Source organism: Lissotriton vulgaris, chromosome 3_2 (genome assembly GCF_964263255.1).
Source record: "Lissotriton vulgaris chromosome 3_2, aLisVul1.2, whole genome shotgun sequence".
NCBI lineage: Eukaryota > Metazoa > Chordata > Amphibia > Caudata > Salamandridae > Lissotriton > Lissotriton vulgaris.
This window is the reverse complement of record NC_141690.1, coordinates 228,142,174-228,166,841: the sequence shown is the minus strand read 5'-3', so window position 1 is coordinate 228,166,841 and position 24,668 is coordinate 228,142,174. Positions and strand designations below refer to the sequence as shown.

Here is a 24,668-nt window from a genome sequence, read left to right as displayed (position 1 = left end):
GGGGGGCTCTGTCTGTGTGTGTGTGTGTGTGGGGAGGGGGGCTCTGTGTGTGTGGGGGGCTCTGTGTGTGTGTGTGGGGGGGCTCTGTGTGTGTGTGTGTGGGGGGCTCTGTGTGTGTGTGTGGGGGGCTCTGTGTGTGTGTGGGGGGGCTCTGTGTGTGTGGGGGGGGCTCTGTATGTGGGGGGGGCTCTGTGTGTGTGTGGGGGCTCTGTGTGTGTGTGGGGGGCTCTGTGTGTGGGGGGCTCTGTGTGTGTGGGGCTCTGTGTGTGGGGGGGCTCTGTGTGTGTGTGTGGGGGGGGGCTCTGTGTGTGGGGGGGGCTCTGTGTGTGTGTGGGGGGGGGCTCTGTGTGTGTGGGGGGCTCTGTGTGTGGCTCTGTGTGTGTGGGGGGGATGTGTGTGTGTAGGGGGCTATGTGTGTGTGTGGGGGGCTGTGTGTGTGGGGGGGGCTCTGTGTGTGTGTGGGGGGCTCTGTGTGTGTGTGTGTGGGTCACTGTGTGTGTGGGTCTCTGTGTGTGTGGGGGGGCTCTGTGTGTGTGTGGGGGGCTCTGTGTGTGTGTGGGGCTCTGTGTGTGGGGGGGGGCTCTGTGTGTGTGGGGCTCGGTCTGAGTGTGTGGGGCTCTGTCTGTCTGTTGGGCTCTGTCTGTCTGTTGGGCTCTGTCTGTCTGTTGGGCTCTGTCTGTCTGTTGGGCTCTGTCTGTCTGTTGGGCTCTGTCTGTGTGTTGGCCTCTGTCTATGTGTTGGGCTCTGTCTGTCTGTGTATTGGGCTCTGTCTGTCTGTGTGTTGGGATCTGTCTGTCTGTGTGTTGGGCTCTGTCTGTCTGTGTGTTGGGCTCTGTGTGTTGGGTTCTGTGTGTGTGTGGCTCTGTTTGTCTGTCTGTGTGTGTGTGGCTCTGTTTGTCTGTCTGTGTGTGTGTGGCTCTGTCTGTGTGTGTGTGTGTGGCTCTGTCTGTCTGTGTGTGTGTGTGTGGCTCCGTCTGTCTGTGTGTGGCTCTGTCTGTCTTGTGTGTGGCTCTGTCTGTCTGTGTGTGTGTGTGGCTCTGTCTGTCTGTGTGTGTGTGTGTGTGTGTGTGGCTCTGTCTGTCTGTCTGTGTGTGTGTGTGTGTGTGTGGCTCTGTCTGTCTGTCTGTCTGTGTGTGTGTGGCTCTGTCTGTCTGTCTGTCTGTGTGTGGCTCTGTCTGTGTGTGGCTCTGTCTGTCTGTCTGTGTGTGGCTCTGTCTGTGTGTGTGGCATGTCTGTGTGTGTGGCTCTGTCTGTCTGTGTGTGTGGCTCTGTCTGTCTGTGTGTGTGTGGCTCTGACTGTGTGTGTGGCTCTGTCTGTATGTGTGTGTGTGTGTGTGTGGCTCTGTCTAAGTGTGTGGCTCTGTCTGTCTGTGTGTGTGTGTGTGGCTCTGTGTGTGTGGCTCTGTCTGTGTGTGTGTGTATGTGTGTGGCTCTGTCTGTGTGTGTCTGTGTCTGTGTCTCTCTGTCTGTGTGTGTGTGGCTCTGTGTGTGTGTGTGAGTGTGTGTGTGTCTCTGGCTCTGTCTATGTGTGTGTGTGTGTTGCTCTGTGTGGGTGCAAATGCAATAGGTCTCGCATTTGCGAGAGATTAAGCTATTGGCATTGTAAATGACTGCCATTTATTTATGTTTTAAAAACAAAAACATAAATAAAAATAATGTCATGAGCAATGCTAATAGCTCTAACTTTAACAATGCCGAGACCATTGCATTGTAAATGCGTGTTTGTCTATCCTATGCATGGTAAATCTGACCTTTGTCTTACAGGTAATGACACTCCTGATGTCATACTTATGAGTTTCTTTACTGTCTATGAAGGTCAACAATTGTTCACTTGTTAGCTTGTAAGAGTTTACAAGATTCACTATGTATTAAAAAAATAAAACTGTGTAGGAGCCAGGTTAATCTTTTTATATTTTTCTTGATTATAAATGGTATCACCAGGACTGCGATTTCCCTGTAAAGTCTCTTTTCCTGTACCGTACGTGATCTGTGGTTTACGTCCAATAACCGGTAACATAGACACCAATAATGAGATGAACTATCCATGAGACATTTCCAACTGCTTTTAATGCAATATATTAAGCAAATAGAATAACAAAATACTATGAAATGCTGTAATTCAGGAAAAATTTGACCATAAAGCTTGTCTGTACTAAAAATCGTAAGGGGATTCCCCCACTGGTTGTGATATTTATTGGATGCCTAAATGGAGTAAGGACAGTACTGATTATGATCCTGCCTGCAAGCTATCCTCTGTTTATAGTTTAAGTGTTCATGTTCACTGCCCTTGGACCGTATTCTCCCTTTTATGCATGCATGGGTTATGTCTCAGACTTAACCATCCATACTGCGAAATGCAGTGTATTTATTGACTGGCCAGAATTGGCTGTAATTAAAATAAGTATACCCACTTTAGGTTCATGCAGAGTAGTAAACTTAGTTGTTGGTAGTAGTGTGCGAAGGGTAAGTGCTTCACACTTGGTTTTCCACAAACCTATGCCACCAGAAAAAAACGGACAGAATTCTCTAGTTGGTCATCTGTATGCACAACACCCACATCATGTAGTACATCTTCCTAATCTGCAAAACTCATAGTAGGTGTTATTTAATGGCACTTTTCATCCACACCTTATTAACGCCTCAGACTGATGGTAATGGCATTTATTATAGGATATGGGAATTACCATTTATTTTCCAAAGATCTCTGAATGAGGGCCTTAATGTATTATTTCCTCATATCAGAAGCAGATAAAATCCTATGGCCACCAGCAAACCATATGTTTATGCAATGTTGTAAGTACAGGCTTAGTCTCTGTTTCTTGAGGAGTGTTTTTAAGCGAGCCAGGCGCCTCCCCCACGCCTAAAGGTGGTTTAAGAGCAAAGATGGTATGGTTAATATAGATAGTGTTTCCCGCAATGCTCCATGCAATCATAGTGCCAATTGAGCCATTATATGTTCATCTTTCAATTTCAAATCTTTATTTCGATCGATTGATCATAAAAGATATACAATAAAGACATCATTTAAAATTTTAAAAAGAAAATGTTAAAAGGATAATAACAATGTATCAAGACAAGGGATTTTCAGGAATCTCCTGCCAACTTTACGTATCGGGATCTGACATGCCACATCGCTGTTAGGAATTTAGCCAGAGCGAACACCAATGGCGGGGATAAGTCTGTTTTTAAAACTCTGAATGCAGGGAGGAATATTCTGAATCCCAAATTTCTAAGCAGTGGGACCAACCAGTATCGTCTGCTTTTGTGGTAGGCAGGACAGAAGAAGATGACATGTTCTTCGTTCTCCCTAGTCTGGGCACAAGCAGGGCACAGCTCAGAAGAAGACTGTCCCGCCCATGCTTTGGTAAAGGTCTTTAGTGGGAGAGTCCCATACCTCCATTGCAGGAAAAGTTTTCTTGTTAAAACAGGAGCCATACCATCCAGCACCCTTTCAAAGTTATACGAGTCTTTTATTACAATGAAACAGTGTATGAGAGAACCCTCTTGCGCACTGGCCAGGACCCGGGTAACCATTTTCCCATAATATGTTCTGGAAAGCACTTTCCTTGGAATCCTGGTGCTTGTGCTTTCTGGGTGGAACCACAGTTCTGGTATTCCGAGTGTCTCACATGTTGTCTTAATGTAATTTAGCCAAGGAGTCTTGGTGGCATTGGGTAAGGTAAAAATTCCTGCAGCTCTGATCGATAAGAGATGAGATCTTGACTACTCCAAATGCGACGCCAACATGTCAAAGGTTTGAGCCCTAGTTCTTCTGTGATGGGCCTCAGAGCCAGGTCCAGTCTCAGGGGGAGAAGTGGAGTGCTTGGTGGGAGGGCGGTCAGCTGCCTTATGAATTTGTTTTCAGTCACCTGCAGGTTAGGGGATGGGGTGTAACCCCACATCTCTCCCCCGTAGGTTACAGCACCCCGTGCCTGTGTCTTATAAATTTGGATGGCGGGGGTCAGGGGGCGGAAGATTGACTTGGACTCAATTCTCATGATGCCCCCCGCCTTCTGGGCCAGCTTCATGTTAGCTTTAATCTGGTGAGTCCCCCACGTCAAGTTTTGATTTAGAGTTAACCCTAAGTACTCTATGGTGTAAACCCTTTCCAGTCGCACTGAACCAAGTAGGGGATTTGGACGCTTTGGAAACTTGGGATTTAAGATCATAAATTTGGTTTTTTGGGGTTGATTTCGAGGCCCCTTTCTGTGCAGAAGTCCTGGAAGCCATCAAGCACTCTCTGTATGCCCATTGGCGTTTTGGACAGCAGCAGGGTGTCGTCCGCGAACATAATGGCGGGCACCCTGCTGCCAGTCAATTTTGGGGCATCGGTATTGGCAATCCCTGTCAGGTGTGCAATTACCCCGTTCACAAAGAGGCAGAACAGGGTGGGTGCAAGCACGCAACCCTGCCTCACCCCTCTGCGAACGGGGAATCTTTCAGTCAGCTTCCCACTTCTCCCACATCTGACCCTTGCGAAGTTGTTATGGTGTAATTTGATCAGAATTGCAAGGATGTCTTTCGGGACGCCTAGTTCTACCATTACCTCCTACAATTTTGCCTTTGGCACTAAATCGAAGGCGGCACGTAGGTCTACAAAAACCGTGTACAGGGTGCCACCCTCGATGAGTGCCCTCCTCCAATATATTAGATGTAATCTAAATATTTGGTCTATTGTGGAGACACCCCTCCTGAATCCTGCCTGATACGGGCTGAGAGTGTCCGTCTCCTCCAGCCAGTTCTGCAGGCGATCCAGTATTAATCTACCAAAAAGCTTCTGCGAGACATCGATGAGGCTTATGGGACGATAGTTGGCTGGGAGCAGAGGGGATCCCTTTTTAAATATTGGGACCACCTCTGCGCCCAGGCAAGTATCGGGAATCTCCATACCCCCAAGAACCGCATTAAATATCAACAAGAGATACGGTGCCCATATCTCTGGTTCCTGCTTAAAAAGATCTCCAGGGACCCCATCCAACCCTGGTGCTTCCCCTCCTGCCAGCCCCGCAATTGCTGCACGGACTTCTTTTTCCGTAAATGGTTCAACCTCCTGACTACTCAAAATAATGCAATCAACATTGCTTTGAGACATATCCTCCATTGCGTATAGGGATTGGTAATGCTCCTGCCAAAGGCCGGGGGCAATGTTAGGTTCAATCGCAGAGGGGAGATCCTCTGACCCATGAATAACCAGACGCCAGAATTTACGTGAATCTTTGTTGGCCAATGCCCCGGAGAGATCTTCCCAATACTTTTGGTCCCATTCGGCCTTAGCATTTGCCAACAGTATCCTATAGGCCCGTCTTTTCGCTTGTACTATCTCACGGGATCCACGCGCCTTTATTGCAGATAGGAGTTCCCGTTTTGAATCCCTGCATGTGGCATTATACCAGGTTTTTTTGTTCAACCCACTGGTTTTGGCTGGTGCTTTAGAGAATAAGTCTAGCTCCAGAGTGTTTATTAGTTCTTTATGGGTTTGCCCCAATAATTCTATGTTTACTCGATCATCTAATTTATCGGAAAGACCTAATGCCTTTTCACGCACTGGAGTAATTCTGGCGTAGATCCTGGATATCTTGACGCCATTTGGTGCCAGCTTCCCCCACCTCACTCTCCTCCTGTTATTCTCTAGGAGTAGCCCAGTAGTTACATTTTGGTTATTCGAGCCCATATCCTCTATGCCAGGGATGGTATTTTCGAGTCTGGGTATTGTCACTGTCCTCTATACTCAGTACCCTGAAATCTATTATTCGTGGCCAGCATGATAATTGAACTAGGATATAATCCAGTCTAGATTCACTACCTGGTTTGTTAAATGTACATTTACTTGGGTTGTCTGAATTTGTGCGCCCATTATATGCTCTTCGACCGTAGTTGAGGGTCAGTGCAGTTATCTGTAATGCAAGGGGTGTCCAGGCTCTTGTTGGGGGGGCCACCGTGTCTGGTATCAGCCAGCTGGCATCCTCCTCTAGGGAGGATCAACCGAGGAGGCCAGGGAGTGGCTCATAGTGGGAATTGAAGTCTCCTGCTACCATCCGTGGGAGATCCCTTGGGATGTCGCTCAGAAAAGCTGAGAGATCTTCAATCGTTTTCGATTCACCTGATGTAGCCACGGGTCTCGAATAGACGTTTATGACCAGCAATTTAGCCGAGTTTGGCCATTCTAACATGATGGGTAATATGTCTTCAGAATCCTCAACTAAATACCTAGCCTTACAGCCCAAGTGAGAGGCAATCAGAGTTGCCAACCCTCCTGACGGACGTCCCCTTCCCCCCCATGTTGCTTTTTTTGAAAATACTTCAAAACCCGGACAAGTGAACTCTTCTCTTGCCCAGGTTTCCTGAAAAAGGCAAATGCTTTTTGAGCTGGGCATTCCATTTTGTTACTGATGCCAGCTACGTTCCATGAAATTATGTTGAACACAGCAGATCTTGGGGGTGGTAACTCAATACTAGAAAGGTTGTTCTCTGTGGGAGCGAGATTGAGGTTTGCCATTAGGCTTAGTGGCAATTCACCCTGTTCAGCCTCTAGGTTGCTAATATTATCCCCTACCTCAGCTGTGTGGTTAGCGGGATCTTGGGAGTGGTTAAATGAGTCAGGAGCAGTTCTTAATACTATTTGTGACTGGGTTTGTTCCCAGGTGGTGGGTCTATCCTCACTGTGATCTATTATAGCAAGCTGATCCACCACCCTGGCATCACAGTCCACCAGTCAATCAACCATTTGTAGGCTGCTATACTTGTTCGAAGTTGGAAAATAGACTGGGTGGTGCATTCTGTGTGGGCCAGGGACTCCTCTCGGTCTACCGCCCCATCCCCCTCTCCTTCTTGTATTGTACTCCCAACCCTCGCCCTCTCCATATAACGGTGAGTATTCAGGGAACGTATTCTTATGGTAGTAAGGTTCCCTCCTTCCTGCACTATTATTCTCCCACTCTCCTAATAACTCCTGATGGTACCCCCATCTAGGATCTTCTGATAGGTAGATACTTGATGGGTAGAGGGAGAGCCTGGATTAAATTCCCTTGATCGTCAGGGGCCCAACTGCAAATGTATGAGGCTGTCCTTGGTTCCCTAAAACTGACCACAATGCAATCACCCCTAGTTGTCTTTCTCAGGTTCCCCACCCAGGCGACGCGTCTCACCATGAGTACGTCGCCAGTTGTTCCTTGCGGGAGGGGTCTGTATATGGACAGCCAGTTAAAAACTTTGTTCTTGAGAGAGGCTGTCGTCTCAATGGAATTGGGGGGTAGTTTGGGCACACCCATCAAGATCACTGTGTAGGGGGACGCCTCAGGTGGTAGATTTACAGGTTTGATTTTCCGAGAATTAATCTGTGTGTTATCTGGGGGCCTCATGTCACTCTTAGCTTTATCTGGGGGATTGGGCTTATCTTTAGGTTTAGTGGATGTATTTAATGGTGTGGGTACAGGTGCCTGAGTTTGTGCGGGTGGTTGAATTTGTGTGGACAGTATGATTTTACTTGCGCTAACAGGGGTTTGCGGAGTCTTATTATGATTAGGCTTAGATTTTGTATTTTGGGGAATGGGTAAACCAGTTTTCTTCATCAAGGTTGTGTGCTCTGTGCTCTTTTTGGGGATACTGTCTGACCCTCCTTTGGTACCCTGCCAGCTGGACTGTTGATTTTTCTATATTTATTTATTTATTTATTTTATTTATTTTTAGGGTTTTATATAGCGCGAACAAGATCTTTGCAGATATCAGAGCGCTTTACAGAAACAGTAGGTAGGGTAAACAAAACTCTTGAAACAATATAAAATTCAGTAGTCAGGGAGTTGCAAAATAGGGTAGCAATCACACAAGAGTATGCAGACTAATAACAATCAAGAAACAATAATATGGAAGCAGTACAATGTCTAATCGGGTAAGATTATAGCACCCCAGAGGGTGAGTAAACACAATGTGAAAGCAGAGTAGTAGTCAGTAATGGGTGCGTTGCAAGTTAGTGAGGCACTTAAGTCATAGTGTACAACCCAATAGCCAAGTTGGAAACCAATAATATAGCATCCGTGCGATGATTTAGATCCGAGAGCAGTCAAAAAAGAGACTCGCATAGGTAAGCAATCAGAAGGCCGAGTACTGTCTTTGTTCCAGTATCAATAGTATTCAGGTGAATTTAGCCTGAAGGATGGCCTTCACCTCTTTCTTGAAGAGTACAGTGGAAGGGATAAGCCTAGTTTCTGGCGGGAGTGCATTCCAGATCCTAGGCGCCATTCCTGAGAAGGAGCGTTTGTATGTTTTTTCCTTCCGGAATCTCCGTGGTTTCAGGAGGAGGGTTTTTGTCCTTCTGTTGGATCTTGAGCCTCCTGAAATGGTCAGCTTTTGAGTGAGGTAGTTGGGTGACTTGTGGTGTATGGCCGAGTGCGTCATACAGGCAATTTTCAGCTGAATTCTGGCTTCAATAGGCAGCCAGTTTAGGGCTTTTAAATCAGGGGATATATGCGAGTGTTTTCTTGAGCCAGTGATGAGTCTCGCGGCCGCGTTCAGGGAGGCTCTTAGGGGAGCCGTTGTTGTAAGGGGGAGCCCGCTGAGAGCCGCAATACCGTAGTCTATCCGAGGAATGACTAAGGCTTGAACAACAGTTTGGAAGTCCTTGGGTGGAAGAAAGGGTTTGAGTTTTCTCAGCGTGTTGATTTGGAAGTTGGCTCCTTGACCAGCCTTGCTTCTATCTTTATCAGCCGTGCTTCCAAGGGGCTTAGGAGTGACCTTATAAGTGAGCCTATGTCCGCAAGAGTGATGTCCTCATTCGTGGAATCTATAGAAATATTAGTGGGGTAAGAGGGGGTGTCTACAGGTAGAGTAGCAGTTGTTTGAGTGTCCATCATATTGGTGGGTTGTTGCACTAGAGTGTTACCGCCAAAACTAGCAGTATCACTCACAGGTTTAGGCTCAGATGCTTTTAGCTTGCTGCCACCTTTGGTTTGTCCCCCTTTCTTCTTTTTTTGAATAGCTCCCTCCCTTACTCCCCTTTTCAGATCAGGGGGATTCTCGCCAGTGCCCGGGGTAGCCAGGTCCTTACTAGCGGATAATAATGGGACAGACGATATTTGAACAGTCGGTAAGTTCATGAGGCTCATATCCTCAAGGTCATTTATCCCTCCATAGTGAGGTCTGGATTGGTGATAGACTGGTTTGTCTCTAGGCCCTTTTCAGTAGTACTGTGAGGTTCTGGCCTTCCTTCAGGAGTTTTAGCCAGAGCCATTGGCCCCATTGATGATCTCCTCACCCAGTCGATTTCTTGGGAGATACGTCTTTCGAGCATGGAGATTTCATCTATCAATAATGAGCCAGCTTTAACAAAATAATTATCAATAGTACCTTTGGGAACTCCGGCTCCAGCCAGTGCGGATTTACTTCTTGTTTCCCTGGTGGTCATCGTGAAGTCTGGATAGGCCGAGTCCGGGGGAAGTGGGACAATGGTCTTTGGCCGACCAGGGGGTTTGGCCCGGGCCTGGTCTCTCCGGTCCTCGAACGGCCTCAAACGGCCCGCCCTTTGCCCGTGCTTCGCTCCGCTCTTCGTTCCGCGCGCGGGTTTGTGTCAGTTTATAAACGTGTACGTTGTGGGCGTGGCTACCGGGGAGAGCGGGCCAGGTATGTCCAATTGGCCTTGCAGGGACTTCTGGTCAATGGAGTCCCTGCCCTTCACGCTCGCAGCCCCGTTGAGCCAACACAGCCCACGGTCGCTTTCTCCGTGAAGCGGGACCCGTGAAGCGGGACCCGCCAAGCGGTTCCGGCGAACAGTGACAGGAGGTAGGAGGTTGCGCTGAGCAGAAAGGCAGAGTCTATGCAGGTCAAGGATGCGTCTGTCCCAGCACTCGGAACAGAGAGCAAGCAGGTCCCACCAGTTGTGCAAAGGAACGCTGCTTATCACCGGTCTGGTTCGTTGGGGGCGTGGCTACCGGAGAGAGCGGGCCAGGTGTGTCCAATTGGCCTTGCAGGGACTCCTGGTCAATGGAGTCCCTGCCCTTCACGCTCGCAGCCCCGTTGAGCCAACACAGCCCACGCTCGCTTTCTCTGTGAAGCGGGTCCGGCAAACAGTGACAGGATGTAGGAGGTTGCGCTGAGCAGAAAGGCAGAGTCTATGCAGGTCAAGGATGCGTCTGTCCCAGCACTCGGAACAGAGAGCAAGCAGGTCCCTCATCTTTCAAGACCGTGACAACTAAGTGAAAAGAAGTGATTGGTGTTGATAAATGAAATGGCCTGTCCATTGACCGGTTCAGTCTGTTGCACTAAAATCAATTTGTAAAAAATAGAACACGTCTGTGGTCTGACTATATACAAACAAAGTCATCTAAAACATTGGAAAACTAGAGATATGAGCCCAGTATTTGGTTTTGATTGTCATATCAAGAATGATTGTTAAGCTGCTTGGGTTAATAACCTCTATTTCATTTTGGTACTTAAGCTAATATTTTTAATTGCACCGAGAGCCTGATGCAGAAAACGTTTGCTCCCCTATATGTGGCTTAGTACTTGAGACTTCTGCAGGTAATTTCAAGTTTTTGTTACAGTATTCGTATTCAATGATTTTCCCGACTGCAAATTTTAATGGCGGCTTGAAAGCACATCACTGAGCTGTTACCTACTTAGATCAGAGACGGAGCTGTGACAGTCTTGTGTTGTGATTAGTCCTGTGTTTGATCATATTTCGAGTTATACACACACACAAACTTGGTGTTTTACTGTTTTAAAGGTGTGTTGTTTGCAAACCAACTTCTTAGTTAAGACATAGTTAAGTTAGTACTGTTCTCGTTGTGACTGTGTAGCTTCACTTCTGCCACTGCTTCCCAATGCACCTTCTCCCCCCATTAGTTTTATACAAATAGGAAGATTTTAACAGGTAGGTACGGAAATAAGTGGTCTTTTTGCACAGCGCATAACTGGGAGAGTGTGTGTCCTAGTTGGGAGAGAGAAGATTAAAGGGGGTACCAAGAGTATCACCTCCTTCTTGGAGTCCCCTGCTAACCCAGGCATATAGTTCGGAGCTCAGGTCCTCTGTTATTTCGACAGAACACCACCAGAGAGGAGAAACACTGCATTATAAAAGAAACACCATGCACGAGGCTACTCTACTTGTTAGTTGAGCAAGATGGTAAATTTCACTACAAATACTCTTCCCAGCTGCTGTTGAAAGTTTGAAAGTTTACCTCCCGCTAATGAAAATCAGTGGCCTGTTCTGTGGATTTCATGTAGCATACAAATTGTAGACCTAGGACCTACAGGTACATCTTACTTAAGTTTATGTATTTCTTTTTTTTCTTTCAGATACTGCCGGAAACGAGGCTGGGTCAGGTCTACCCTCATCATGTCTGTCCCACAGACCAGCACTTCCAAAGGGAAAGTGATGCTGAAGGAGTACAGCGGCCGCAAGATTGAGACGGAGCACATTTTCAAATGGATAACAGCCCATGCTGCATCTCGGATCAAAACTATTCATAATTCTGAGCACTTAAGAAACGAGTGGAACAAAAATGACCAGTATCGTGTAAAAATATACCTGTTTGCAAACCTTGACCAACCGCCCGCCTTCTTTTCTGCACTAAGTGTGAAGTTTACTGGAAGAGTAGAGTTTATTTTTGTTAATGTTGAAAAATGGGACAACAAAAGTTACATGGAACAGATTGGAGTACACAGGACACCATCATATGTGTTGAGAACGCCAGAAGGAGTCTACAAATATGGAAATAATACTGGGGAATTCATATCTCTTCGAGCCATGGATTCCTTTTTGCGCTCGGTACAACCAGAGGTGAATGATTTGTTTGTCTTAAGTTTTGTGTTGGTTAACTTAATGGCATGGATGGACTTATTTATCACACAAGGAGCCACCATAAAGCGTTTTGTGGTGCTCATCAGCACTTTAGGTACATATAATTCCCTATTAATCATTTCTTGGCTTCCTGTGTTAGGGTTTTTGCAGCTACCATACCTGGACAGCTTTTACGAATACAGCTTAAAGCTTCTGCGCTATTCTAACACAACAACCTTGGCTTCATGGGTGAGGGCTGATTGGATGTTCTATTCCTCGCACCCGGCCTTGTTCCTCAGCACCTACCTGGGTCACGGCTTACTGATAGATTATTTTGAGAAAAAACGAAGGCGCAACAACAATAGTGACGAAGTTAATGCCAATAATTTGGAATGGTTGTCCAGTCTATGGGATTGGTATACAAGTTATGTGTTCCACCCCATTGCTTCATTCCACCATGTTCCAATTGAATCCGACTGGGATGAAGATCCAGATTTGTTTCTGGAACGGTTGGCATTCCCTGATCTGTGGCTTCATCCACTAATACCAACTGATTACATAAAGAACTTACCAACGTGGTATTTCCAATGTATGAATGATCAGTCGGAGGAGGAGATTTCGGAGGAGTCTCAGGAAAGTGATAGCGACTCAGAAGGTGAGAGCAGAGGCAGGGGCAAAGTAAAGTCGATGGACGAATTGAGAACATCACACAAGTGCAGTGAGGAATTATGCACACTTGGTCAAGTTTGCTCATGTGCCAAAAAATGTCTGAACAGTTCCCAGGAAACAGAAGAAAGGTTGTACGGGACGTACAACACTGAAGAGGACATGGAAGCAGATTGGTCAGCCTGGCCTGCTCATATGTTGCACTGCACAGAATGTGTTGTATGTCTTGAGAATTTTGAAAATGGATGTTTACTTATGGGCCTGCCTTGTGGCCATGTGTTTCATCAGAGTTGTATTATCATGTGGTTGGTTGGTGGAAGACATTGCTGCCCCGTTTGTCGGTGGGCATCATACAAAAAAAAGCAGCCATATGTACTGAATCAGCCAGTTTCTACTGAAATCCCATCCTAGCCTTGTCCATCGTCTACATGCAAGCATTGTAGAATGCTCTGCTCGTCCTTGAATGTTAGTCACTTGATGTTTTTGTGCTTTGAAGTTTAACCTACATGTTATTGCAGTGAACAAAAACCTACATTATGCTAACGTTAACGACTAAATCATTTGGTTGCCTTGATTGTCGAATTTGAATGCGTTTCGTTCGTATTGTAAAATAACTTCCTTTTCAGCATTTAAAAAATGTTTTTGCACTTTTTTTGTAAGTGCAAATGTATTGTACTGACAGAAAACTCAATCCCATCCAATGTTTACAGGTTGAAGAAAATAATAAATCATTGATTAATGTTTCCTACCTTAAAAGACTATCGTTTGCATACATCTAGAAAGGATGTTGGTGGATAGCAGTCATTTTCCAGAAACAGACATACTGCGAGTGAAAGCTTCTTTCAGATGCAAGACTTTTTCACAAGTCAAATAAACTATTTTAAGCTATTTATTAATTGTTCAAAGGATATATTCAGATATCAAACATATTTTCAGTGGAACATAGTCTACGTGGGGGTAGTTTTACTCTTTCTTCTCCATCAAAGGTTCCACTTAATGGTAATGGCTCCATTCCAGGTAAATGACTACGTAAGGTAAGGTAAGGTAAAACTTTATTTGCATAGTTACTTAAAACCATTGCAATGCATACAATTAATACAACCATATTAAAATGTTCAATATTTAAAAGTGAATGCTCCCTCATGAGCGTCGCAACATGAGCTTCAAAAGACGTTTCAATGTCAATACAATTTAAATGTCCCAGATGTTTTTGTCTTTACTGCCTGTGAAAGGGTGTAATCCGCTGTAAGATTTATCCAATCATTTAGTGAAATTTCCCCCATAGCGCAATAGACTACAAAGTGACGATCAGTTTGGCATTTTTAAGCGAGCTGCTTCGAGAAATTTAACTAACCTAGTGTTCAGTTGTGGTGATGAGGGATCAAAGCATGCCAGGACAGCTTGTCTCCTTGTCCTGATACCTCTTTGGTTAAAGGAAGTTTTTAGCAGCTGTCTCCTTTCTTGACACAGCTCAGTGCAGGTGCAGATTGTATGAATGATGTCGCCCGAGTCCTTGTTGCACAGACTACAGAGAGTAAAAGCCTGCTCCCTTTTCCAAGGTGGAAGCTGCTGCGTAGTTGGTAACACTCCAAGTCTGAACTTTAAAAATTTTTGTTTTAGTATTTTTGAATATCCCAGATTAAAGTAATGTTGTGGGGCTAAGTGCTTATATGTGGCCAAGGTCATCCAGGCATGCGCTCTGAGCGAGAAGGTCGCCTTATCCTCTAGCAAGGAGAGTGTCTTAAGCGTCTTCCACACCGTTTTTTTGAACGCCGAATGGAGGCAGTGTGTGTCCCATAAGGGGGAGAGGCCTGTGATCGTCAAAGCCTCCTCAAGATATTGGCCTGCGGGTGATTTCGGCCTCTGTTGAATCTCTTGCCAGAGGAGGTAGTTTAATGTGTTCGGGTTTGCTGACCTAATCTTGTGCCAGCAGTTAATGAAAGCGCCGTAGCTAGCCCAAGTTTGCTTTATAAGGCCAAATTCCAGACGAATTTGTGCCGGTGAAGTGTAGGTCGGGAGGCTGAACAATGTTCTATATGCTTTAACAACTGTTTTGTCCAGCAGATTGCTGGCTCTCCCACACAGTGCCTCAGTGCCGTAGGTAATAGAAGGCAATATTTTGGCCCGGGCTACCATCAAAAGTGGATTCAGAGTAGGGCCCAGTAATTTGGCTGAGACTCCCTTCAGAGAGAGTGCAAGAATCATCCCTTTCCTTTTGATCTCCTGTTGCTGGCTGTTGGCTAGACCATCTTTGTCTATATATATATATACCCAGGTATTTGTAAGCCTCTGCTGACTCAACGTGTTTATTACCCAGGCGCCACTGATAGGGCTTTTTTCGTTTCTTGTTTATTGTCATGGTCCTTGTTTTATTTAAGTTTATTGAGAGACAATTTTCTTTTGCATAAACCTCTAGACAGTTCAAGAGATGTTGCAGGCCCACTGCCGTGTAGCTGAGTAGGACAACGTTGTCCGCATAGAGTAGATTAGATATTGGGGAGCCCCCTAACCTGGGTGGGTGCGAGTTGCAATTGTTAAGTGCCGGGGTTAAGTCTGCCATGAATAGGTTGAATAGCATGGGGGCCAGCACGCAGCCCTGTTTCAACCCTTTCGTTGTTTGAATTTTCCTTGAAAGATGCGTTCCTGAGCCCAATTTTACTTGAACCCAGGTGTTGGAGTGTAGGAGCTTGATCAGTGATAGAAGATTGTTGGAAATACCCCATCTGGCTAGCTTCGCCCATAGTTTGGGCCTGTCCACTTTATCAAACGCGGCACTGTAATCAATGAAACAAGCGTGAAGCTGCATGTGCTTGGTTTTTGCCATGTCCATTAGCATTGACATTGCCATGATGTTAGTTATTGTGCCGGTGCTTTTTCGAAATCCTGTCTGGTTAAGCGGAATTATTTCTTTGTTTTCCGCCCAAGTTGTCAATTCCTCCAGCAGTGTACCCGCAAAGTATTTAGCTTCATTGTCGATCAGGGCTACTAATCGATAATTGGCTGGTTGTTTCTTGCTGCCCGTTTTATGGATTGGCACAATTATCGACCCTTTCCAAGAGTCTGGAATTATGCCCAGATGTCGTACTTCAAGAAATAGTGAGTGCAGTATTTTTGCCCAATCCTCCGGTTTTTCTTTGAACACTGCTGGTGGAATGCCATTCGGCCCTGGAGCTCCATCCTTTTTTCCCTTCTTGATCTGTTTTTTAATTAAGAGCTGTTCAGTGACGGGTGTACTTTTTTTGCTGTGTTGTTTAACTCCAGCGGGTATGCTGATTGCCTTTACACATGAACCAGCTATAGGGTTTGCGGGGGGGAAGCTAGCACTTTCCCTACTACAATCGATGGTGTCAACTACATGCTCCGCTATTTTGATCTTTCCCGGCGTTGAGGCAGTGAAGCTTTGGGCACTGAAGTGGGATTTTAAATAGGTTGCCCATGTTTCTTCTAATATATAGGAGGTGGGGCCCACACGGTTCGGGTTTGTTATCTTGTTTACTGTTTTCCAGAATCTATCACTGGCGTTGTGCTTGATGTTGTGCAAGAGTTTTACCCAGAGGTCCTGTTCATTGTTGTTAATATTCCATTTCAGCCTCTTTAGTTTGGTTCTCTGTTCCCGCACATTGGAGATGAGTGTAATATTACATGGGTCGTGGTGTAAAGATCTTAGCGAGCCGTTTAATGATTTTTTGAATCCTTTTAATTGTTTTCTTTGGCTCATAGATAGATTGATCGGTTGTGTGACTGCCCATGTGAGATCCTTTGTGTTGTAGCTGTTGCCTTTAGAGAGCTGAGGTTACTTGTAAAGCGTTCCCAGGAATTTATCTGGTTTTCGCCAGGTGTTTGAGCCAATTTCAGATTGATTGCTGTTTCTGTCAAGGTCTTTATTGATTCTGTCGAGAACTTAATCCTCTTGTAATTGGTTGTGTAACTTGAGCCTAATTGTAGAGCGGGGAGGATGTTGTTCGTAGCTGTGCCCACTAGGGAGGCCCCCTGGGGGCGGTGATCACTGTCTCCTATATCGCCCATTTTGAAGCCTGTTACATGTTGCCACAGTGGAAGGCTAACAAACTTATAGTCTATAAGCGAGCTTGATCGCTCAGTGAGGTAGCTTGCTGCTGGAGGAGTATCATTATCTGATCTTCCATTAAGGGCCCTCAGGTTTAGGTGTTCCAGGTCTTCCAGAAAGTGGCGATTTGTCTTGTTTGGCCTCCCGTGGGGAAAGGTGCTTTGCTCAGGTAAATTGTAGTGTAGTGATTGGAGAGAGACTTCCTTTGATTCAGAAGTTCCCATTAAGAATAAATTCATGTCTCCTGATAAAATGAATTTTGAGACTTCTGAGCAGTCTGCATGTGAGGATATTAGTTCTATTAGTTTTACTGTGTCAGTTGATGTTCGTTTCGGGTGGATGTAGACATTGAACAGAATTACTTCAGACTTTGCCTCTGCCCATGGGAGGGTGAGTTTAACTGATAGTGCTACATCATTCTCCGGCCCCGTTAGTATAGATGATATTGAGATATATGTCGCCAGCCCCCCTGAGGCGTGGCCCATTTTACTCCCCTTAGTGGCGGGGCGCGCGAAACAGCGGAAACCTTGAATTTGCATTGGTTCTATGAGCCATGTTTCCTGTAGCATAATGATATCTAAATCGTTCAGGTATTGGAGGAAATCGGAGTCCTCAGTTTTTGCTGCCAAACCATTTACGTTCCACGAGCAAAGGCCAATTGTTGCTGCTTTCGACACTACTTTATCCTGAGTTACGTAGTTGGTATGTCATTGTGGCACTGTTGTGAGAGTTATTGTTCTGACACGTTGGTCTGAAAGACCAGAATTCCATCTGCTTGAAAGTTCCGCCCTTAACGGCGAGAATTGTTTACCTCGATTATCAGCCCTTCTTGGCTCCGAGTGGCCAAGGGCCCCTTTTAGAATCGAGGTGGAAGGCCGGAAACTTTTTTGTTGTACTTGGCTTGGGCTATTGGTTATTAGCGGTGCCGGGTAAGCTGGAGGATGGTAGGGGCTGATTTGAATGCCCCAATCCTTAAAGGTGGTGTGGTGATTTAATATTCTTTGTGCTATAACCGCTGATTTCCATAGTGCTCTTGTTATTTCCGGTTTTCCTGGATAATCGGCGGGGAGGAACTCAATTGAAAGCAGGTCTAAAGTATTTAGATCGTTCAAGGTGGGAATTGCCCGAAGTAGTTTTAGTATATTCCCACGATTCAGCAAATCTTGGCGACCTTTCGTGATGTATTCAGGTTTGAGCAGTATGTAGCTCTTATGCGGCATCTGATCGTTTGACGGATGAGCTATGCTTTCCCGAGTGCCTGTTTGGTAGGGGACAATGTTTTGTTGAGCATGGTGATTGAACATTTTCTGCTCTTGTTGCACTGCTGCACAAAGATCGTTGGGGGCACTCTTCATGGTTATTGTCGGGATTGTGATTCCCGGAGGTGTCTGAGCTTGCCCAATGGGAGCGGGCTGTGGAGTTTGGTCGGGGACTATCCTGGCTTGATTTTCCTCTGGCAAAAGTGCCATTTCCTGGGGAGTGCGAAGCTTTCTCTTTACTGATTCATTGTATCCAACTGTGGCAGGTGTTATTCCCTGCTGGATCTGGGCTTGCCTAGGGAGAGGGAGCTGGTTCAGCTGGTCCGGTATTGTCCTTGCATGATTTCCCTCTGATGCGAGTGCCGCTGTCTGTGATGTACCGGTCTTCTTTTCCCCCATTACTTCGTTGACCGCCTGGTAGATGGTGATTTTTAGCCCAGTTTCCTGCCCAGTGCTCCCCTGGGGAGGCTTCTCAACTTGGGACATTGGTTCCTGTTGCTCAGGCCGGCCGGCCAGCGTGGCTATATGACTCAGAGCTGGTGTTAGGAAGCGAAGGGCCACGACTGGTTATGCTGGTTGTTTTTCCTTGTACTGAGTATAAGTCTGTTTTGTCTTGCTTAGGGAGGGCTTCCTTTGGTCTTGTTGGCTTAGCGTCTGGGTTAAGGGATGTTGCTGTTTGGGGGTGTAACCCTGTGAGGGTCATTCCTCCTTGGTTTCCATCCTCTGTGGTACGTGTAATTAAGTTTGAACTTTGTTTGATGAAAATTGGATATGTCTGTGCTTGCTTCAATGTCGGTTTCTGGTTGCGGCCTTTTCTTTTTAGCTGGCGACGTTGTTTGGCGTTCAGTGTAGTCACTCCTGGAGTTGTCTTTATTGCCTTTTGAGATTCGCCGCTGCTGTTTGAAGTGCTTTCCCTTTGCAGTAAGCGTGTTACAATTAATTTGCCGGGTTGCTCGGAACGTTGTTTCTGCTGTCGAGAGTGCGTTGCTATTATTAGCGAAGCACTTGTCTCTGGACGATACAAAGAATGGATGGTGGAGGGTTGGTCTGTAGAGTTGCTCTCAAGTCGGTAAAGAGGTAGGGGTATGCAAGAGTCATGGCTCTGGAACGCAGTTTTGACCACTTAGATGATAATTCATTATCTGTTCTTTACAATGGTGGTCCACTGGCGTTGGTAAGAAAAAAGTGGCACTGTACAGAGAAAACTCTGAGGCACGCATTTCTTGAGGAAGCCACCCGCCTTGTGTAAAGGTGTGGCTGGATCATGGTAACACCTTTCTTTTCATAGGAGGCTTCGACCCCTGCCATTACTGGGATGCATTGCATGGAACCAATATTCAGGCAGTGAAATATACAGTTGCAGGTAACGTGTTTGGTAAGATAATTAGAAAGAGCTTCAATCAGCTGTTTCAAATTGGGAATATTAAACACTATGAAAGCAGGAACATAAAAATAATCATAAACACCAAATGTATTTTTGTTGACCGCTGCAAAAGATGTAAACTGAATTTGTAGCATTTTCTTTGTGTTTTCATAGTGTGAAATGTCAAGATGCACTCTAGAATATTTAAAGTATATTTTTAGCTAGCTTTTTAATGTACTTTACAATCATGTTGTTGGACTTGACTTTCATTTACCAGATTAGTGCTTTCTCTGGGATGCAGGCTATATTTGCTCGAATTGACTAGCCAATTTTATATAATTGATTTTTAAAGAAAAGGGCCAGAACTGGATACAGTGTTTGGTAGACATAGAACAATCTGGCATTCTTGCACATCATATGTTAGTATAAAAAATTTATGTAGGGAATTGGAATGCTACATATGTATGATTTTTGGCAAAGGATGGAATGGGCACGCAGAAACCGCTGCACCGTATTAGACTGGTGTTCATCCAAAGAGTGAAGAAATTCAGTTCATATGCAGACTCAAGTATTCCATCACCAAGTAGGGGGGTGAGGTGGACTGATTAGTCATTGACTGCAAGCTTCCCACTACTTCTGAATCAATTTAGTCTGCAAAGGTCCTCAGGATTAAGAAGACTTGAATACTGCATCCGTACATCTGACCTTCTTTCTGTTGGTTAAGTTCCTTGTCCCTAAATGTCTGCCATTTGCCCTTTTATTTGTTGTGTGGCAACTATATTTTTGCCTGTACGTTTTAGATTCTATATGTTAATTTGTGGGCATGAGTACCTGATTGTCCCTGGCTTGCACGGACTCTCTTCTCCTCTTTTACACCCTCGTTTCCCCTTCTTTCTCTCTTCGTTCCTATCCTAAGTCCTACTTTTCTCCCCTACTTGTGGCAACTAGGCATGTAGGGTTGGCAACTTAGAACCGTTCCATTTTGGGGAAGCTCATTTCATTCACGGTTCGCCTTAATCATCCACTCTCTTGCTCTTTCTTTTTCACTCTCATGTCACATCTAGCAATGTACATGCAACTGACATAACACATCTCTCTGACGTCTGTAGGTATATTTCCCTATATGTGCATATTTGCATGTATGTCATTTTTGTTGCAAACGTTCTAAACATCTCTTGCATTCTACAAGTCTAATTCATTGGTTTCGTCAGAGCTTGTTCGTCTAGCATGCTTGGTACAGCTAGTTTAGATTTAAACCTATCTCCATGTTTTTGCATTTAACTAGTTTGTAGTTGGGGTAAATGATACTATAAGACATGAGATGCTGACCACCCACATCTATGGCTTACTCAAGATTTCCAACATTGCTGTAACTTAAACTAGCAATGCAGCTTTGCCTTTAGCGTGCATAAAGTTACAGTTGGTGAAACCAATTTCGTGATCAGATATTCTCTTTGTCCGGGCTTCTGGTACTGAACTTATGTTATACTTGTTACCTACTGGAGGGACCAGGCATTCATTCTAAAGATGTCAATGCAGAGCGTTGTGCAGTTTTAACGTGCATACCTTTGTGCGTTTTTCCTGGCTTACCCCTTCCATGCACAACAGTGCACTTTCTGCTGTTCTCTTTCTTTCCAGACGAATGACGATATTTGGAATAGTCAGGAGAAGAGCACAATGTCTGGCTACTGGGTGCAATCTCGAATACCATCCCTGCTGGGGAGGTATTGAGTCATTCTCATGGGGCACCTCAGCCTCATAAGTGTATGTCTTCCTGACTGACCCTATGCAGGTGTTGCAAGTAACCCCAGCAGAGGGATCTTCAGACATTGAGCTCCACCATACTCTGTAGTCATTTATTGGGCTAGTTGAGCAATCCCAATTTGTATGGGTGAAGCTGCACTACACTACTGTGTTACCGAAGAGTTGATCAAGTCTTTCCTGGGCATATCTGTTGGCAAAAAAATCTTCCATCCTGATTTTCGTTTTGTTCACTCCATTGACTTCTTAGGCCTTCACAGTGCTCATGTGGGTGGTCTTAATTGTAATCCCATCCTATTCATGTAGGTCGATTTACTTACTCCACCCCATTCTCCCTTCTAAGACACAGGACAAAAACAGAAGCATGCATCAATCTCCTCGCCTGACTGCTTGGATCACTCCGATTCTGGATTCATTCTTCAGTTTACACTGCTGTGGCTGCCCCACCCTTGAGTGCTAGAAACTACATTAGAGAAAGATTGTCTTCATCTGTTCCCCCAAATCCCCCACTGTTGGACAGGCCACCTAACGGGCCGCTCTCCCCCCGGCTCGACCAGGCCCGAGCCAGTCACGCAAGCACCACACACCACCATTGCATGTCCTACGTCCCCGCCGGGACACCTGCCCTCGAGCATGATAACCTCGCGGGTCCGATCCACTGCCGACCCATGCGCCCAGCCGGGGCCGCCATCTTGGACACTTCGCCACGAGGCCGCCTGGCCCCCGATCGACCTCAACCCTGGGCCTAGCCCGGCCTCAGACATTCCGGCACCACCCTCCACCCAGGAGGTGAGCGAGCTACTTGGCCCGTCAATGGGAGAAAGAGGTGTCGATGGTTCTCCCCCGGCCAGTGCCGCTCGCCCATCGCCTCCCCGGGCGCTGGCTCCACCCCCCTGCTGGGTGTCTGGACTCCCTCATCCCGGACCTCCCGACCTCCAAGTGCGAGGGTCCGGACATCAAAGCACACCAGTCCTATAACTGGGGCAGCTCCAGAGCAGGAAGGCAGTTGTATCTTGGAGTCGAGAGACGAAAGAAGAACTCATCCTGGACGGACTACTGGCGCTGCCGTAGCTCTGTCCTGTGCACCATCATCCTGCCTGTTGGCGCTGCCACAGCCGTCGTAACCTTCATCCTTCACCGTCGTCCGGATCTGCTGGCGAGGCCGCGGACCGTTGTAACCGTCATCTGCATCGGGACCTGCTTGGCTTCTCCACGGCCCGTCGACCATCCTTTATCCATCCCGGGACCTGCTTGGCTTCTCCACGGCCCGTCGACCATCCTTTATCCATCCCGGGACCTGCTTGGCTTCTCCACGGCCCGTCGACCATCCTTTATCCATCCCGGGACCTGCTTGGCTTCTCCACGGCCCGTCGACCATCCTTCATCCATCTCGGGACCTGCTTGGCTCCTCCACGGCCCGATCAGCAACCACACCGAGCTCGAGGATTGAGAGCTATTGAACTCATTGGTAACTAAGACTGTCCCGCTACCCTTTTCCTCAACCAGAGATCAGAACCGAGGGGACCCCTGAGTCCAGACCTCCTTGTATTATATCACCGTAACCTGAGAATTGCATATAAAGTCTCGTTAACCTTCAATCTTGTGTGGTGTCCGTCTGTGGGGGGGAAGTTACTTATCTGTACAGTCGTTGGAGACGGCTCTCCCTGGAGACCTCTCCCCGTAAACTCGGCCGACCCTCCCGGTCCGTCTAACATTGGTGGCCAGCGGCGCGATCCGAATCACCGCATAACGTACAGAGAGTAGCTCACCCCACAACGAACAACAATGTCGACTAAAGAGAGCGGATCAACTGAGAAGTTCCAAATGGAAAAACTCGAGGAATACAGCCATCGTGAACTAAAGCAGTTCTGCATCGAACTAGGTATCGCTACCACCGGACTAAGTACCAAGGACGATTTTAAGCATGCCCTAGAATCTTGGGCAGAGACCGGGGATGTCGAAGCCCCTGAGCAAAGCACCGCGCAAAAGACCAACACGACCCCTGAAGAGCAAAGAACGGGTCTCTCGCCAGACGAGATCCAAGAAAGAGAAAAAGCCCGACTACACGAACTCGAAATGGCCCGACTCAAGATGGACATAGAACTCAAATTGGCCGAGCAAAAAATAAACTTAGAGCACCTTCGCCTCCGAGAAGAAAGAGAGGAAAAACAGAGGCAAAGAGAGCTCGAGGAAAAAAGACTAACGTACGAGCACGAGCGGAACCTAGCCGAGATCAACCTGCGCAAACAGAATAAAGAGTTAGGGGTGCCCGACAGACCGTCCACCCCAGGGACCACGGACAAAAAAGTGCACATCCCCAAGGATGTGGTCCGAGAATATTTTCGAGAAGACGACATCCAGCAATGGTTTAAGGCATATGAAATCGCGATGACTGCGCACCGGATCGATAGAGCCGACTGGGGAGCCGGCCTATGGGGCAAATTCCTCAATGAGGGCCGCGATACTCTGTTACAGCTCCCAGACCACCAGATGACCTCCTACGACCATATGAAAGCGGCCCTCCTCACTCGCTATGGCCTCACGCCCGAGATGTACCGTCAGAGGTTCCGAGACTGCACACGCATTCCAGGTACAACTTGGGTGGACTATGTAACGTACTTTAGCCGAGCCTTCGAAGGCTGGATCAGAGGGAACAACGTCACGACCTACGAGCAGTTGTTCAATCTGATGGTATGGGAGCATCTGTCCAACAATTGCTTCATTGAACTACGCCAGCACCTCCTCGACAGCAAGTTAACCGATCCCCGGCAGCTCGCAGCTGAAGCTGACCGGTGGGAGATCACCCGAGTGGGCCGGAATGGGTCCTACGAGCAGAACAGGAACAACAATGGTCACCACCGATCCAGAGGAGGAGGAGGGGGCCAAGGACGAGGAAGAGACATCACTCCGGCCGCCCCCACTACCAGCACCACCCCCCCGGCCAACCGGGGCAGCACCCCGGCGCGACCGGGATACAGAGCCAATGTTACATGTCACCGATGCCAACGAGTCGGCCACTATGCAAACGACCCAAGCTGCCCGCAGTATCAAAGTCCAAGACCCCGCCAGGTGGCCGCCGCGGCACTAGGGGAAGAACAGATCTCCGAGGAACAAGAAACCGACAAGCAAGAGTATCAAGAGTGGGAGCCAGCCGCCATGACTCTCGCGTGCTTAGGGGGAAGAGACATGGTCCCGCGGGTCCCCCTACCCGCTAACACCCAGAAGTACAGCCAATGGGTGAGCATCAATGGACAACGGGCCGAAGCCCTTCGAGACACCGGGGCCAGTGTGACAGCCGTCCGCTGTCATCTGGTGACCCCAGAACAATATCTACCGAACATTCTCTGCCCTGTGCGATCAGCCGACAACTCGGAGAGTCTGTGTCGGATGGCCTGCGTCCCCTTTGAGTGGGGAGGGGTCTCCGGCATGTTGAGGGTAACGGTCCGAGACGACGCCCCCGTGGACTGCCTCCTCGGAAATGACCTGGAAAGCTCCCCGTGGGCAGCCGTGGAGCGAAAAGCACACTTGGGGATGTTGGGCGTCCCAGACTGGGCGTGCGTCACCACCCGGTCCATGGCCGCCCGTGCCAACAATCACCCGGAAGAACCAGAATGGCCGGCGCCTCCGCCTCCGGTCGCCCCCGCCGAGACCCCCGACCAGGGCATCCCCCTCGAACTTGCTCAACCTTCCGACCTTGCTAATCTTGACCAGTGGGCTCAAGAAGGGGGACCCACACCAGAACAATTTCGTCAGGAGCAGAAGACCTGTCCCTCCCTTGAGGGA

The 24,668-nt window shown here is 47.2% G+C and overlaps 1 protein-coding gene across 2 annotated transcripts in view; it reads left to right on the top strand.

The window, feature by feature from the left end:
* LOC147725568 (charged multivesicular body protein 3) overlaps positions 1–24,668 on the top strand; it is a 474,260-nt gene that overhangs the window by 138,392 nt on the left and 311,200 nt on the right. The window contains exon 4 of one of the 2 annotated variants that reach the window (XM_086964261.1): positions 11,287–13,192. The exons of the other annotated variant lie outside the window; for it this stretch is intronic. Within the exon in view, the coding sequence (XP_086820387.1) occupies positions 11,287–12,847 (1,561 nt within the window). The 3' untranslated portion in view covers positions 12,848–13,192. Of the gene's footprint in view, positions 1–11,286; positions 13,193–24,668 lie in introns of those variants that run through there. 2 annotated transcript variants of the gene reach the window in all.